The 15,525-nt window shown below is 45.0% G+C and overlaps 1 protein-coding gene across 5 annotated transcripts in view; it reads right to left on the bottom strand.

Annotated features, from left to right (window-relative positions):
* Positions 1-15,525, bottom strand: part of IL5RA (interleukin 5 receptor subunit alpha) — a 217,032-nt gene that overhangs the window by 55,924 nt on the left and 145,583 nt on the right. For all 5 annotated transcript variants that reach the window (XM_056525034.1, XM_056525037.1, XM_056525036.1 and 2 more), the window contains one exon: positions 14,239-14,387. In XM_056525034.1, the coding sequence (XP_056381009.1) occupies positions 14,239-14,387 (149 nt within the window). The remainder of the gene's footprint in view (positions 1-14,238; positions 14,388-15,525) is intronic.

The raw sequence follows: 15,525 nt of genomic DNA, 5'->3' as shown, positions 1-15,525 counted from the left end.
CATGCTGGTATAACCTGGGTATCAGGGGCGGACATACCGCCTGTGCAGCCGGTTCAGCTGCAGAGGGGCCCATCGTGTGAGGGGACCTGCCGCCCTATGAAAGGGCGGTGGGTCCCCTCTCATGACACACAGGTGAGCAGCGGCGCTGCGCCGTCGCTGCTCACTGTTCTAAAGCGGTTGCAGCACATGATAGCACAGCGGGCACTTTAGACCAGCTCCGGCGGCCAAAATTGATTTTTAGTCAGCCATTCCGCCAACAATCCATCGGCGAAGCCATGTCCAAGAGACAACAGTATGCGCCCACTCATCCAATGGCGCAGAAGTTGAATGTGCACCTGTCCAAGTTGCTGGGGTTGCAGTCCCTCCCTTTTGAAGTGGTGGACTCTGCACCTTTCAGAGAATTGATGGCTTGTGCCGAGCCGAGATGGAGAGTCCCAAGCCGTCATTTCTTTGCGAAGAAGGCAGTACCAGCCCTGCATAAGTTTGTACAAGAGAAGGTGGGCCAGTCCTTGAGCCTGTCGGTGTGTTCAAAAGTGCACGGCAGTGCCGACGTGTGGAGCTGTAACTACGGGCAGGGACAATACTTGTCTTTTACGGCTCACTGGGTAAATGTGGTTCCTGCACAGCCACAACAGCAAATTGGCCAGGTCACACCGCTTCCTCCTCCACGCTCTCGCTCCCAGGCAGTTGCTCCTGTTACAGTGTGCGACGCCACCTCCTCATCCTCCACCCTGTCCTCGGCCTCCACTGCACGGCCAAATCTCGGTGGCCCTTCATCGTTCCATGTGTGTAGGGCACGGCGGTGTCAAGCTGTTCTTCACATGGTTTGCCTTGGCGAACGGAGTCACACAGGGGAGGAACTGCTAAAATTCATTCGTAAAGAAATCAGAGTATGGCTTACTCCACGAAATCTGGAAATGGGAACCATGGTGACCGACAACGGGAAGAACAAGTGTGAAACATGCGCCCTGCATGGCACACGTGTTGAATCTGGTTGACAAGCGCTTCCTCAAGTCTTCACCCCATTTGCAAGACATCCTGAAAATGGCAAGGAAACTGTGCATGCACTTCAGCCACTCATACACCGCCAAGCACACCTTCCTTGAGATGCAGCGTCAGAACGGTATCCCATAACATAGTCTTATTTGTGACGTCGCCACACGTTGGAATTCCACCCTCCATATGTTGGACAGACTATACGAACAAAGAAAAGCCATCACCGATTTCTTGATGATCCAAGCAGATAGGAGTACTCCCCTGTGTAACTTCAATGTGAACCAGTGGCAGCTCATACGTGACACCTGCCGTTTGCTGAGGCCCTTTGAGGAAGCCACATTATTTGTGAGTCGCCTGGATTACGCCATGAACGACGTAATTCCACTCCTACATTTCCTACAACAAATGATTGAAACCATGGCTGGTCACGGCAATGGAGACGTTGCGCCTACATCTCCAGGCTACATGGGCCCTGTGGGGGCTAAATTGGAGGAGGAGGATGATGAGGGGCAGAGCGGAGCACAGTTTAGGTTGGATGAAATGGCCGGTGATTCTAGTCTTCGGACAGGAGAGGAGGAGCAGGAGCAGCCAGAGGAGCTGGAGGGTTATGAGGAAGTTGAGACAAAGGACCCAGACACACCGTGGCAGTATGCAGTGGAGATGGAGGCAGGTAGTCCCTCCGAGTCACTGGTGCAAATGGCACGATGCATGCTCAGTTGCTTGCGTAGTGACCCCCTAATTGTCAAAATTCGTCAGCGGGATGACTTCTGGATATCCACCTTATTAGACCCTCGCTACCGTCCCAAAATGGGGGCCTTTTTTACACCCACTGAGAGGGAGGACAAACTGACCTACTACAGAGAGTCAGTCAGTTGACTGATGCCTATTGGCCACATGGTCCATCCACTCGCAGGTCTGACTCAGGGGCCCTCTGCGCTCACCTTCCACTGCCATGGCTGCTGGGGAGGGGTGGCAGGAGCAGTACCAGCTCAATCAGCAGCACCCTGAGTCTATAATCGCTGATGAGTAGCTTTCTTTACCCGCATAGTGAAGCAACTCATCAGCAGCAGGTAGACATGGAGCAGGACCTGAACCAGCAGGTGGTGGCATACCTTGATATGGCCATGCCAACACCCATTGAAGATCCGCTGGACTTCTGGGCAGCCAAACTTGATTTATGGCCACAACTAGCAGAGTTTGCCCTGGAAAAGCTGTCCTGCCCGGCCAGTAGTGTGCCATCAGAGCGGGTGTTTAGTGCGGCCGGGGCCATAGTCACCCCAAGGCGAACTCGTCTGTCCACTAAAAATGTGGAGAGACTGATGTTTGTCAAGATGAATCAGGGATGGATCAGCCAGAATTTCCAGCCACCAATGCCAGATGGCTCGGAGTAGATTGACCATGCTCCTACAACAAAAATTTCTTAATTATGGTTGGTTATGAAATCCTCTGGGGAAGACCTGGGCATTGTATTGCCCGCTTGCCATATACGGTCCTTTGATTGGCTCTGACCGGCCCGCACAGACTGGGGGACAACTATGTTGCCTAATCTGGGGGACATCTATGCTGCCTAATCTGGGGGACAAGTATGCTCCTAATCTGGGGGACATCTATGCTGCCTAATCTGGGGGACAACTATGCTCCTAATATGGGGGAAACGGATGCTTCTGGCCTTGGGCCTATAATTTTTTTAAGTTTAGCAGTAGCTAAATACATGCTTAATGCAAATGTCAACATTGATCTTTAAATGTAAGGGGTTATGAAACCCTATTGGGTATTGCGAATGCCTGCTCCATACTCATTCTGTGTCTTTCAGGAACTACTTGCCTCACTGATGCTTGGGGCCTTGGGCCTTTCATTTTTGGATGTTTAGCAGTAGCTAAATACATGCTTAATGCAAATTTCAACATTGATCTTCAGTGAAAGGGTTATGAAACCCTCTTGGGTATTGCGAATGCCTGCTCCATACTCATTCTGTGTCTTTCAGGATCTTCTTGCCTCACTGATGCTTGGTGCCTTGGGCCTTTAATTTTTGGATGTTTAGCAGTAGCTAAATATATGCTTAATGCAAATTTCAACATTGATCTTTAACTGTAAGGGGTTATGAAACCCTCTTGGGTACTGCGAATGACTGCTCCTGACTCATTCTGTGTCTTTCCGGAACTACTTGCCTCCCTGATGCCTCAGGTCTTAAATTTTTGGATGTTTAGCAGTAGCTAGATATATGGTTAATGCAAATTTCAACATTGATCTTTATATGTAAGGGGGTTATGAAACCCTGTTGGGTACAGCGAATGCTTGCTCCTGACTCATCCTGTGTCTTTCAGGAACTTCTTGCCTCACTGATGCTTGGTGCCTTGGGCCTTTAATTTTTGGATGTTTAGCAGTAGCTAAATACATGCTTAATGCAAATTTCAACAATGATCTTTAAATTCTCAGCGTTCTGTCAGGGCCGTGGTCTACCCCGCTGGGGCCGATCCGAGGAACTCACTAAACCATCCAATCGGTAGTAGAGACAGGCGGTGTGTACAAAGGTCAGGGACTTAATGAACACGAGCTTATGACCCGCACCTAGTTGGAATTCTTCTTTCATGGCAAATAATTGCAATCCCTATAACGAACATGGTTCAGCAGGTTACCCGCACTTGTCGCTTGAAGGATACACACAGGTTGGTCCGTTCAGTGTAGCGTGCGTGCAGCCCCGGACATCTGAGGGAATAACACACCTGTTATTGTTTGATCTCACGATTGATGGTGCAATGTAAGGGGTTATGAAAGCCTCTTGGGTACTGCTGATGCCTACTCCTGACTGCTCCTGTGTCTTTCAGGAACTACTTGCCTTCATGATGCTTCTGGGCTTGGCCCTTCAATTTTAGGATTTTTGAAATAGATACATACATGCTTAATTTAAATTTCAACATTTATGGTGCAATGTATTGGGTTATTAAACCCTCTTGGGTACTGTTTTTTTCAAAAGTTTCTGATACTATTTTTGGTAATAAACTTGAATTTTCCAGAGTACTAACCATTACACCATGGAATGCTTGTTGTGTATGATTTTTTTTAATTTACATTTCCAAAAATAATACGGAGAGGGATGAACTCTGTTTCTTTATTTCAGAAAAAATTACTTTAGAGAAGAATGTCTTTTGGTCCTGCATTATAGAGTCTTCTGGACTCTTGGATATGCGCTTGTTCTTAAACAAAGGTACAAAAACAAAAAATGGCCGGTCAGGGCAATGGAGACATTGCGCCTACATCTCACTGCCACATGAGCCCTGTGGGTGCTTGTGACATTACATCCTTTGTACCCACACGGCGAGGTCCGGGACACAAATTTTAATCTAAATTAAAAAAAAATAAAAAATTGACATTTCAATGGTCTCCTCATGCTTCAGGCCACTCCAGGCTGCGTCATTCAGTTAATATATAGGTAGCACCCGCTGTCTTAAATTTTTGTAAAAAATTTTTCTTTTTTTCGTAGGGATTGTGAAGCTTTGGTGCATACTCATGCATCAGCCAACTCCAGGCTGTGTCATTCAGGCAATATATGGTTTACTGATGATGCTGCTGGGCTTGGGCCTGGGAATTTCAAATTTTCTCATAGGTAGCACCCGCTATCCAAAATCTTTTTCAAAAATTTTGCAAAAAGGTTGTGTTTTTTGGGGGGGATTGTGAAGCCCTATTGTGTACTCATGAATCAGCCAACTCCAGGCTATGTCATTCAGCCAATATATGGTTTACTGATGCCGCTGCTGGGCCTGGGTCTGGGAATTTCAAATTTTCTCATAGGTAGCCAAAATCTTTTTAAAAAATTTCAAAAAAGGTTGTGTTTTTTGGGGGGGATTGTGAAGCCCTGCTGTGTACTCGTGAATCAGCCAACTCCAGACTGACATTCAGGCAATATATGGGTTACTGAAGCCGCTGTTGGGCCTGAGTCTGGGAATTTCAAATTTTCTCATAGGTAGCACCCGCTATCCAAAATCTTCGGTTTAAATTTCTTAATTCATCTTTTAAACTTAGGGATTGTGAAGGCCTAGTGCCTACTCGTGCTGCTGGCAACTCCGGGCTGTGCCATTCATCCACTATATGGTCTCCTCATGCTGCCAACACCTCCATGCTGTATCATTCAGCCACTATATGGCCTCCTCATGCTGCCAACACATCCACGCTGTGTCATTCATCCACTATATGGTCTCCTCATGCTGCCAACACCTCCATGCTGTATCATTCAGCCACTATATGATCTCATGCTGACAACCTGTCCATGCTGTGTCATTCAGCCACTATATGGTGTCCTCATGCTTCAGCTTCATCCATGCTGTGTCATTCAGCCACTATATGGTGTCCTCATGCTGCCAACACATCCACGCTGTGCCATTCAGCCAGTATATGGTGTCCTCATGCTACCAACACCTCCACGCTGTGTCATTCAGTCACTATATGGTCTCCTGACACTGATGCCACCACCAGGCTCTGTAATTGTGCTGCTGTGCGGCAGTGATTCTAAAAGTGAGGCTGGTAATTGCATGTTATTCTGAATAACAGTATTATTTCACTAACCCAGCACACTCCATATGCATTTTAGAACACAGAAAAGTGTTCTATACCCCTATAGAGGCTGTATGTAGGCTAGAAATAGCCTTTTTTAATAGCGATTCGCCGCAAAAAATCCAGGTTATATTCAAGACACATAATCATTACTACAAACAATTAAAAATATTTCATGGTCAAAAAACGCAATATGGTTATCTGCTGATATTGTGTAGCATTATACACATGTATTCCCCATAGTTTTGCCATTACAACGGTAGCATATCATCTTGATAAATATAGCAATTATAGTACCGAACTTAAAGGGGTTATCCAGGAACAAAAACTTTTTTTTTATATCAACTGGCTCCAGAAAGTTAAACAGATTTGTAAATGACTTCTATTAAAAAAATCTTAATCCTTTCAGTACTTATGAACTTCTGAAGTTAAGGTTGTTCTTTTCTGTCTAAGTGCTCTCTGCTGACACGTGTCTCCGGAACCGCCCAGTTTAGAAGCAAATCCCCATAGCAAACCCTTCTAAACTGGGCGGTTCCCGAGACACGTGTCATCAGAGAGCACTTAGACAGAAAAGAACAACCTTAACTTCAGAAGCTCATAAGTACTGAAAGGATTAAGATGTTTTTAATAGAAGTAATTTACAAATCTGTGAATTCAGGTAGAAAACAGACATGGCGCACATCTACAATCTTGTATAATGATCTGATTGCTTCTCAGCATAATATCAAAAACTAACAGGTTGTTAGTATACATTTTTGATCAAAAAGTACAAGCCCACTCGCCACATCAAGGCCACCTATTCAGAGTGGGTCCCTAGCGTCCCTAGCATAAAATGGCGTAGCACTGGGCGGCGACCACCACCGCCGCGACACCAGTGCCCACAGGGGGAACGACCCACTGGCAGAGCGGCCCCAATGCCACTCAAACCAGTCTATGGGCCGCACCCGCCCGCAGACACAGCGCCACGGCAGCAACGGACGCCGCCCAGCACCACACCAGTGTGAACAAGGTGTAATGGCTCACTTACCATGCTCTCCCAGTCAGACTGGGAGGCTGCTAGGAATGAAATGGCCCTTATGTAGGTTTGAGTGGCATTGGGGCCGCTCTGCCAGTGGGTCGTTCCCCCCCCCCCCCCCTGTGGGCATTGGTGTCGCGGCGGTGGTGGTCGCCGCCCGGTGCTGCGCCATTATATGCTAGGGACGTTAGGGACCCACTCTGGATAGGTGGCCTTGACGTGGCGAGTGGGCTTGTACTTTTTGATCAAAAATGTATACTAACAACCTGTTAGTTTTTGATATTATGCTGAGAAGCAATCAGATCGTTATACAAGATTGTAGATGTGCACCATGTCTGTTTTTCTACCCGAATTAATTTACAAATCTGTTTAACTTTCTGGAACCAGTTGATATATAAAAAAAAGTTTTTTCCTGGATAACCCCTTTAAACAATTCATATTAGATGTTATATCTTTTTTGCTGGTACATAATTTTTTCCGTTTTAACTCCCAATATTATTTTCAGATAACCGGATGCCCTATGGGAGCGAAATTCTCCCCATCGCTGGCGAAACTCTATGTGGCCCACTGGGAGGAGGTCAGCCTCTTCAATACCGCCGATCCTTTTTTCCATCTGATTGGATGGTATGGGAGATACTTGGACGACCTCCTCCTAGTGTAGTTAGGTACAGAAGAACAGGCACAACAATTTCATGAGTTCCTCAACCTTAATCAGTAAAATTTACGCTTTACCACCCAATGTGACAACCTCAGTACTAATTTTTGGGATATTACACTAACCAGTAACTTACAAACAAAATTGAAACTGAACTGTACCGCAAACAAACCACAGGTAACAGTTTATTACATCCTGAGAGTTGTCACCCACGGCATGTCATTAAGAACTTGCCCATAGGGGAATTTATACGGACAAGAAGAGCATGCTCTGAAGACAATGAATATAACAGAACCTGTACTGACATTTCCAACTGTTTGAAATTGAGAGGTTATACAGAAATTGACATCCAAAGAGCCATCAATATTGTCAATTCTAAACCACAGGGTCATTACCTCAAAGATAAATAATATTCATCACAACAAAAAAGCAAATCATTTTCCGATCCCCTCACCTTCAGTACAACATACAGTACGGACTTTGATAACATAAAACAGATTGTTTTAAAGAACTTACCTATCCTTCATCATAATTAAATGTTATCTAAAATATTACATGCAGGGGTCAGAGTTGTCCCCTGGAGGGGAAAATCATTGTATAACCAACTATCTCCGAGTGACCTCCGTAAAGAACCAAACGAAAAACAAAATTGGCTCAATTGTACAGGATCGTATAGCTGTGGCCACACACGTTGCAACTTATGTAAATTTATAAGCAACTCTAAACAAATTCATATACTCCTCCACCGGCATCAGATATAATATCAAATTGCATATCAATTGTCACACTACACATGTTATTTACCTAGCTACCTGTACCCTCTGCAACTTACAATATATCGTCTGTACAACCAGAAAACTTAAAACGAGAATCGCCGAACATCTTGCCTTCCGAAACCAAATGCTAACCCCTCAACGTTCTGTATCGGGACTTACCAAACATTTCTTGGAACAAAATGGTGGAGATATATCTAGCTTAAAGGTCCAAGGAATCAAGAGGGTCAAACCGCGTAGACAAGGCGGCGACTGGCGTAAACTGGTGTTCAGACAGGAGGCGTTTTGAATCCTCCATCTGGACATCAAGTTCCCATGAGAACTGAACTATAGAAATGACCTCTCATATTTATTGAGTTGTTTTCTAAGAATACCTACCACCTTTTGCACTTTTTCAAAAATGTTTTTGAATTAATGTCTATTTTTAGCAAATGCTATTAACATGCTTTTCTATACACCTGCTCGTATACTCGTAATTCCTCAGCATAATGCACAAGGTTTAGTCACGCCTCCTAATAGGTGGACCTTATTCACTTTTACTTTTCTTGAGCAGGTATATATATAGCAGCATTCTCCTCTCTTGAATATCGCTATGATTAAGGTTTTTCTGTAAACCGAAACACGTCGGAGTTTCATTTGGCTTTTAGCTTGCACTTTTTGTTTATTTTTAATGGATTAAATAAAACATAGAAGTATTAGATTATACCATTTTCTTCTATGATTAATTGCTTGGGACCCAGCCCATTCCTATTTCCGTGCTTCCTTGAAATGAACCTCCAGGACTAAGAAATTGATTGCAACACATGGTGAGCTGACTCCTTGCTTTTCTGCAAGTTTAACCCCTTAAGGACTGAGCCCATTTTCACCTCTAGGACGAAGCCCTTTTTTGCAAATCTGACCACTGTCACTTTAAACATTAATAACTCTGGAATGCTTTTAGTTATCATTCTGATTCTGAGATTGTTTTTTCGTGACATATTCTACTTTAACATAGTGGTAAATTTTTGTGGAAACTTGCATCCTTTCTTGGTGAAAAATCCCAAAATTTGAAGAAAAAATGTAAAATTTAGCATTTTTCTAACTTTGAAGCTCTCTGCTTGTAAGGAAAATGGATATTCCAAATAATTTTTTTTTTTGGATTCACATATACAATATGTCTACTTTATGATTGCATCATAAAATTGACGAGTTTTTACTTTTGGAAGACACCAGAGGGCTTCAAAGTTCAGCAGCAATTTTCCAATTTTTCACAAAATTTTCAAACTCGCAATTTTTCAGGGACCAGTTCAGGTTTGAAGTGGATTTGAAGGGTCTTCATATTAGAAATACCCCATAAATGACCCCATTAAAAACTGCACCCCCCAAAGTATTCAAAATGACATTCAGTAAATGTTTTAACCCTTTAGGTGTTTCACAGGAAAAGCAGCAAAGTGAAGGAGAAAATTCAAAATCTTCATTTTTTACACTCGCATGTTCTTGTAGACCCAATTTTTGAATTTTTACAAGGGGTAAAAGGAGAAAATGTATACTTATATTTGTAGCCCAATTTCTCTTGAGTAAGGACACACCTCATATGTCTATGTAAAGTGTTCGGCGGGCGCAGTAGAGGGCTCAGAAGCGAAGGAGCGACAAGGGGATTTTAGAGAGTACGTTTTTCTGAAATGGTTTTTGGGGGGCATGTCGCATTTAGGAAGCCCCTATGGTGCCAGAACAGCAAAAAAAAAAAACATATGGCATACCATTTTGGAAACTAGACCCCTTGAGGAACATAACAAGGAATAAAGTGAGCCTTAATACCCCACAGGTGTTTCACGACTTTTGCATATGTAAAAAAAAAAAAAAAAACATTTTCACTAAAATGTTGGTTTTCCCCAAAATTTAACATTTTTTAAAGGGTTGAAAGCAGAAAAGACCCCCCAAAATTTGTAACCCCATCTCTTCTGAGTATGGAGGTACCCCATAAGTGGACCTGAAGTGCACTGCGGACGAACTACAATGCTCAGAAGAGAAGGAGTCATATTTGGCTTTTTGAGAGCAAATTTTGCTCGGGGGGCATGTCGCATTTAGGAAGCCCCTATGGTGGCAAAATAACCCCCACATGGCATACCATTTTTGGAAACTAGACCCCTCACAGAATGTAAGGAGGGGTACAGTGAGCATTTACCCCCACCCCCCCCCCACTGGTGCCTGACAGATCTTTGGAACAGTGGGCTGTGCAAAATTTTTCATTTTCACGGACCACTGTTCCAAAGATCCGTCAGACACCTGTGGGGTGTAAATTCTCGCTGCACCCCTTATTACATTCCGTGAGGGGTGTAGTTTCCAAAATGGGGTCACATGTGGGTGTGTTTTTTTTTTTTTGCGTTTGTCAGAACCGCTGTAACAATCAGCCACCCCTGTGCAAATCACCTCAAATGTACATGGCGCACTCTCCCTTCTGGGCCTTGTTGTGCGCCCCCAGGGCACTTTGCGCCCACATATAGGGTATCTCCGTACTCGGGAGAAATTGCATTACAAATTTTGGGGGGCGTTTTTCCCTTTTACCTCTTGTGAAAATGAAAAGTATAGGGCAACACCAGCATGTTAGTGTAAAAATTATTTTTTTACACTAACATGCTGGTGTAGACCCCAACTGTTCCTTGTCATAAGGGGTAAAAGGTGAAAAAGCCCCCCAAAATTTGTTAGGCAATTTCTCCCGAGTACGGCGATACCCCATATGTGGCCCTAAACTGTTGCCTTGAAATACGACAGGGCTCCAAAGTGAGAGCACCATGCGCATTTGAGGCCTGAATTAGGGACTTGCATAGGGGTGGACATAGGGGTATTCTATGCCAGTGATTCCCAAACAGGGTGCCTCCAGCTGTTGCTAAACTCCCAGCATGCTTGGACAGTCAATTGCTGTCCAGAAATGCTGGGAGTTTTTGTTTTGCAACAGCTGGAGGCTCCATCTTAGAAAGCCATACAATACGTTTTTCATTGTTATTGGGGAAGGGGGGTGGTGGGGGGGGGGGGGGCAGTGTACGTTTGTATATGTAGTGTTTTACTCTTTTATGTTAGTGTAGTGTTTTTAGGTTACATTCACACTGGCGGCGGATTACACTGAGTCTCCCTCTAGGAGTTTGAGCTGCGGCGAAAAATTTCCCGCAGCTCAAATTTGTAGCGGGGAACTCACTGTAATCTGCCGCCAGTGTGAATGTAGCCTGTACATTCACACGGGAGGGGGGTCAAAACTACAACTCCCAGCATGCACTGACAGACCATGCATGCTGGGAGTTGTAGTTTTGCAACAGCTGGAGGCGCACTGGCTGGAAAACCTTGAGTTAGGTTCTATGACCTAACTCAGTATTTTCCAACCAGTGTGCCTCCAGCTGTTGCAAAACTACAACTCCCAGCATGTACTGATTGCGGAAGGGCATGCTGGGAGATGTAGTTATGCAATGGCTGGAGGCACGCAAGTACAACTCCCAGCATGCCAAGACAGCCTTATGCTGTTCCTGAATGCTGGGAGTTGTAGTTTTGCAAGATTTAGAGGGGTTCACTGTCCAGTGGTCTCAAAACTGTGGCCCTCCAGATGTTGCAAAACTACAACTCGCAGCATGCCCAGACAGCAAACTGCTGTCTGAGCATGCTGAGAGTTGTAGTTTTGCAACATCTGGAGGGCTACAGTTTGAGACCACTTAGTGATCTACAACCTGAACCCCTCTAAATATTGCAAAACTACAAGTCCCAGCATGCCCACACAGCAAATAGCTGTCTGGGCATGCTGGGAGTTGTAGTTTTGCAACATCTGGAGGGCCACGTTTTGGAGACCACTGTAAACTGTGGCCCTCCGGATGTTGCTAGGCAACAACTCACCTAGCAGCACCCGGAAGTATTGCTGCCGCCGCCGCCGCCACACGTGGGGGGGGGATCGCGAACGGGGATCCGGGATCCAGGTAGGGACCTTCGGCGCTGACCTTCCCTGGACGGTTCTCCCGTTTTGCCTGGACACCGACAGGTGGGCAAAGCGGGGGAACCGAACTTTAACCCCCCCCTCCCCCGGTCTGCTATCGGTCGGTCGCTCGGCCGACCAATAGCAGGGATAGGAGGGGTGGCACCCCTGCCACCAAACTCCTATCCCTTTAGGGGGATCGAGGGTGTCTCGGACACCCCCGATCCCTCTTATTTTCCGGGTCACCAGTGACCCGTATGACCCGGAATCGCGCAGATCGCCGGTCTGAATTGACCTGCGATTTGCGCGCATCGCGGTCATGGGGGGGGTCTCAGGACCCCCCTCGGCGATCTGCCGGGATGCCTGCTGTTAGATAACAGCAGTCATCCCGGTCCGATCACCGCTACCGGTGACGCGGCGCTCCCGGAACCCCGCGACCTACATGTACGTCGCAGCGCGCCAAGTGACACTTCGCGGCGCCGTACATGTACGTCGCTCGTCGTGAAGGGGTTAAATATGGATAGTGCTAAACAGATTTAGGGCGCTGCTCCCCAGTTACAAACATTCCTCCGCATCAGACCTTTTTTCACCCACCTTTGTCACCGGGTACTGCCACCCACCGCACCACTCTTTCACCGGGTCACTTTCAGGACTCCTGATGCTACTGCTGCCATCTCCAGGCTGTGTCATTAAGACACTATATAGTCTCTTCTCATGCTTCAGTCAACTCCAGGCTGTGTCATTCAGCCGCTATATGGTCTCCTCATGCTTCAGCCACCTCCAGGCGGTGCCATTCATCCAATATATGGTTTACTGATGCTTCAGCCAGCTCCAGTCTGTGTCATTCAGCAACTACATGGTTTAGTGATGCTGCTGGGCCTAAAACATTACCTGTATATGTTTATGGTAGCACTAGGTACCATACATCTTCAATGGAAATTTCAAAATCCATCTTTTATTTTTAGAGATTGTGAGGCCCTATTGCCTCCTCATCTGCCGCCAACTCCAGGCTGTGCCATTCAGACACTATATGGTCTCCCCATGCTGCCAAACACTCCAGGCAGTCATTCAGCCACTATATGGTCTCCTCATATGGATGCCACCTCCAGGCTGTCTCATTCAGCCACTATATGGTATCTTCTCATGCTTCAGCCAACTCCAAGCTGTGCCATTCAGCCACTATATGGTCTCCTCCTACTGATGCCACCTCCAGGCTCTGTCATTGTGCTGCCATGTGACATGAGACTAATTGTTAGATTTGGTCCTTTGTACCCACACGCTGGGACCCGGGACACTAAAACTTGGGAGTTAAAAGTTACATTTCAAAACCCTCAATTTAAATTTAAAAATTATAAATTTCAATGGTCTCCTCATGCTTCTGCCAACTCCAGGCTGTGCCATTCAGACACTATATGGTTTGTCATGCTTCAGCTAACTCCAGGCTGTGTCATTCAGCAAATATATGGTGTACTGATGCTGCTGGGCCTGGGTCTAGGCCTAAACATTTTTTTTATGGTAGCACTAGCTACCCTAAATCTTCAATTTAAATTTCAAAATCCATCTTTTTTTCTTAGGTATTGTGAAGCCCTGGTGTCTACTCATGCTGCTGCCAACTCCAGGCTGTGCCATTCAGACACTATATGGTCTCCTCATGCTTCAGCCAACTCCAGGCTGTGTCATTCAGGCAATATATGGTTTACTGATGCTGCTGGGCCTGGGTCTGGGAATAAAAATGTTGTTATGGTAGCACTAGCTACCGTAAATCTTCAATTTACATTTATAAATTCCTCTTTTGATCTTAGGGATTGTGAAGCCCTAGTGTCTACTCATGCTAGCATTTCTCCTGCAGTGTTGCTATCAGTGTGTGAAGAGTGGGAGAAGAGGGTTGCATTGACAATCCAACACAATGGGCAGCACATTGAACACATTTTATAAGTGGTCAGAAACATGTAAATAACTCATGAAAGAATAAAGTTATGTTTATTACTTGTGAAATTCCCAATACGTTTGATGTGTCACATGACCCTCTTCCTATTGAAAAAACAAAAGTTGGATTCAAAATGGCCAACTTCACAATGGCCGCCATGGTCACCACCCATCTTGAAAATGTTCCCCCCTCACATATACTAATGTGCCACAAACAGGAAGTTAATATCACCAACCATTCCCATTTTATTAAGGTGTATCCGTTTAAATGGCCCACCCTGTACAGCTGGTATAAGTTATATATCTTCTTGTATATAGTGATATGGACTATGCTGGTATATCCTGGGCATCTTCTGGTATGTAATTACATTTGTTTAGAAGGTATAAATCTTACCTTGATTTCTTGTTTATGTCCTGGAGTGGAGAGTTTCACTGTGTATGTTATACTTTTGTTCTTTGGGGGTACAATGTGTTGCCAGGTCAGAACAACCTGACCTGGTACATTAACAGCAATGTCCAAATCCTGAGGTGGCTTAATTCCATCTAAAAATTTGAAATAATAATATATTTTTACTACAGATGCTGACAGATAGACAGTGGCAGGAGAACACACACACACAGACAGACAGACACACACACACACACACACACACACACACACACACACACACACACTCTCTCTTACGCAATATTCTTAAAACAGAGGTGTAACTTGTAGCTTCTGAGCCCTGATGCAAAATCTGCAATAGGGCCCCATGTACCAATTAAAATACTGATCTCATATGGGGCAGATGTGCTTTGGGGCCCCCTTAGGCACCAGGGCCCCAGTGCGGCTGCTACCTCTGTATTTCCTATACTGTAGCTACGCCCCTGGTCTAAAGCTCTTGATGTATGCCCATGCTATTGTGCAGGCAGTAGCACAAAACCTTCCTATACCAATAATGCAGGTAAGAAAAGGGGCATATGGCAGGTAATTGAAAAGGTGTATATTTTCTGGTCCTCATTATGAAACACCTGGCACAGCTTTATTTGTGTCTTGTGGATGCCACTTTTCTGGAGACACAAAGGGTGGTACATTATTAGGCTGTCACTGTTATGTGGACATTGTGGCTGTGATAAAGTGTCTTTCACTGTTATGTGGGTACTTTGATTAGTGGAAAAGGATTGTCCAGCACTGCAAGCACAATGCAAAGATGGTTTGTTGTAAAATCACACAGCAAACAGCAGCAGGGATCAAGTGACGCGTTTCAGGGACCTTCGTCGCCTTAGTCGTACTAAAGTATGTTAAGATCTCTCTGCCTCTTATAGTGGTCCGCCTGGTCCGCCCAGCCCCCCCCCCCCCCCCCCAACACCAGGTGGACTAGGGCGGTGCATCCCCACACCAAAGAGGCAGATTTACAATCATATTCACATTGGATAAGATGAACACAGTAATAGGTATAAATCACAGACCAAAAAATATATATATACAAGAAACAAAAAAATACAAAACAGAATATCATGTCTGAAACAAAGAGAAATGTGATGGCACAGAATAAATATAAATAACTGAATCCAATATGTACCAGCACCAACATGTAAGAATACAATACATCTCCTTATGTGTTCTAATCTACCAAATGCAAAGAACAGGATAGAACCCACATCGTCAGTGATAATCAACTGTACAAGACCATAACCT

This window comes from Hyla sarda, chromosome 6 (genome assembly GCF_029499605.1).
Source record: "Hyla sarda isolate aHylSar1 chromosome 6, aHylSar1.hap1, whole genome shotgun sequence".
Classification (NCBI taxonomy): Eukaryota; Metazoa; Chordata; class Amphibia; order Anura; family Hylidae; genus Hyla; species Hyla sarda.
The sequence above is the reverse complement of the archived record's forward strand: the minus strand, read 5'-3'. Positions and strand labels throughout refer to the sequence as shown.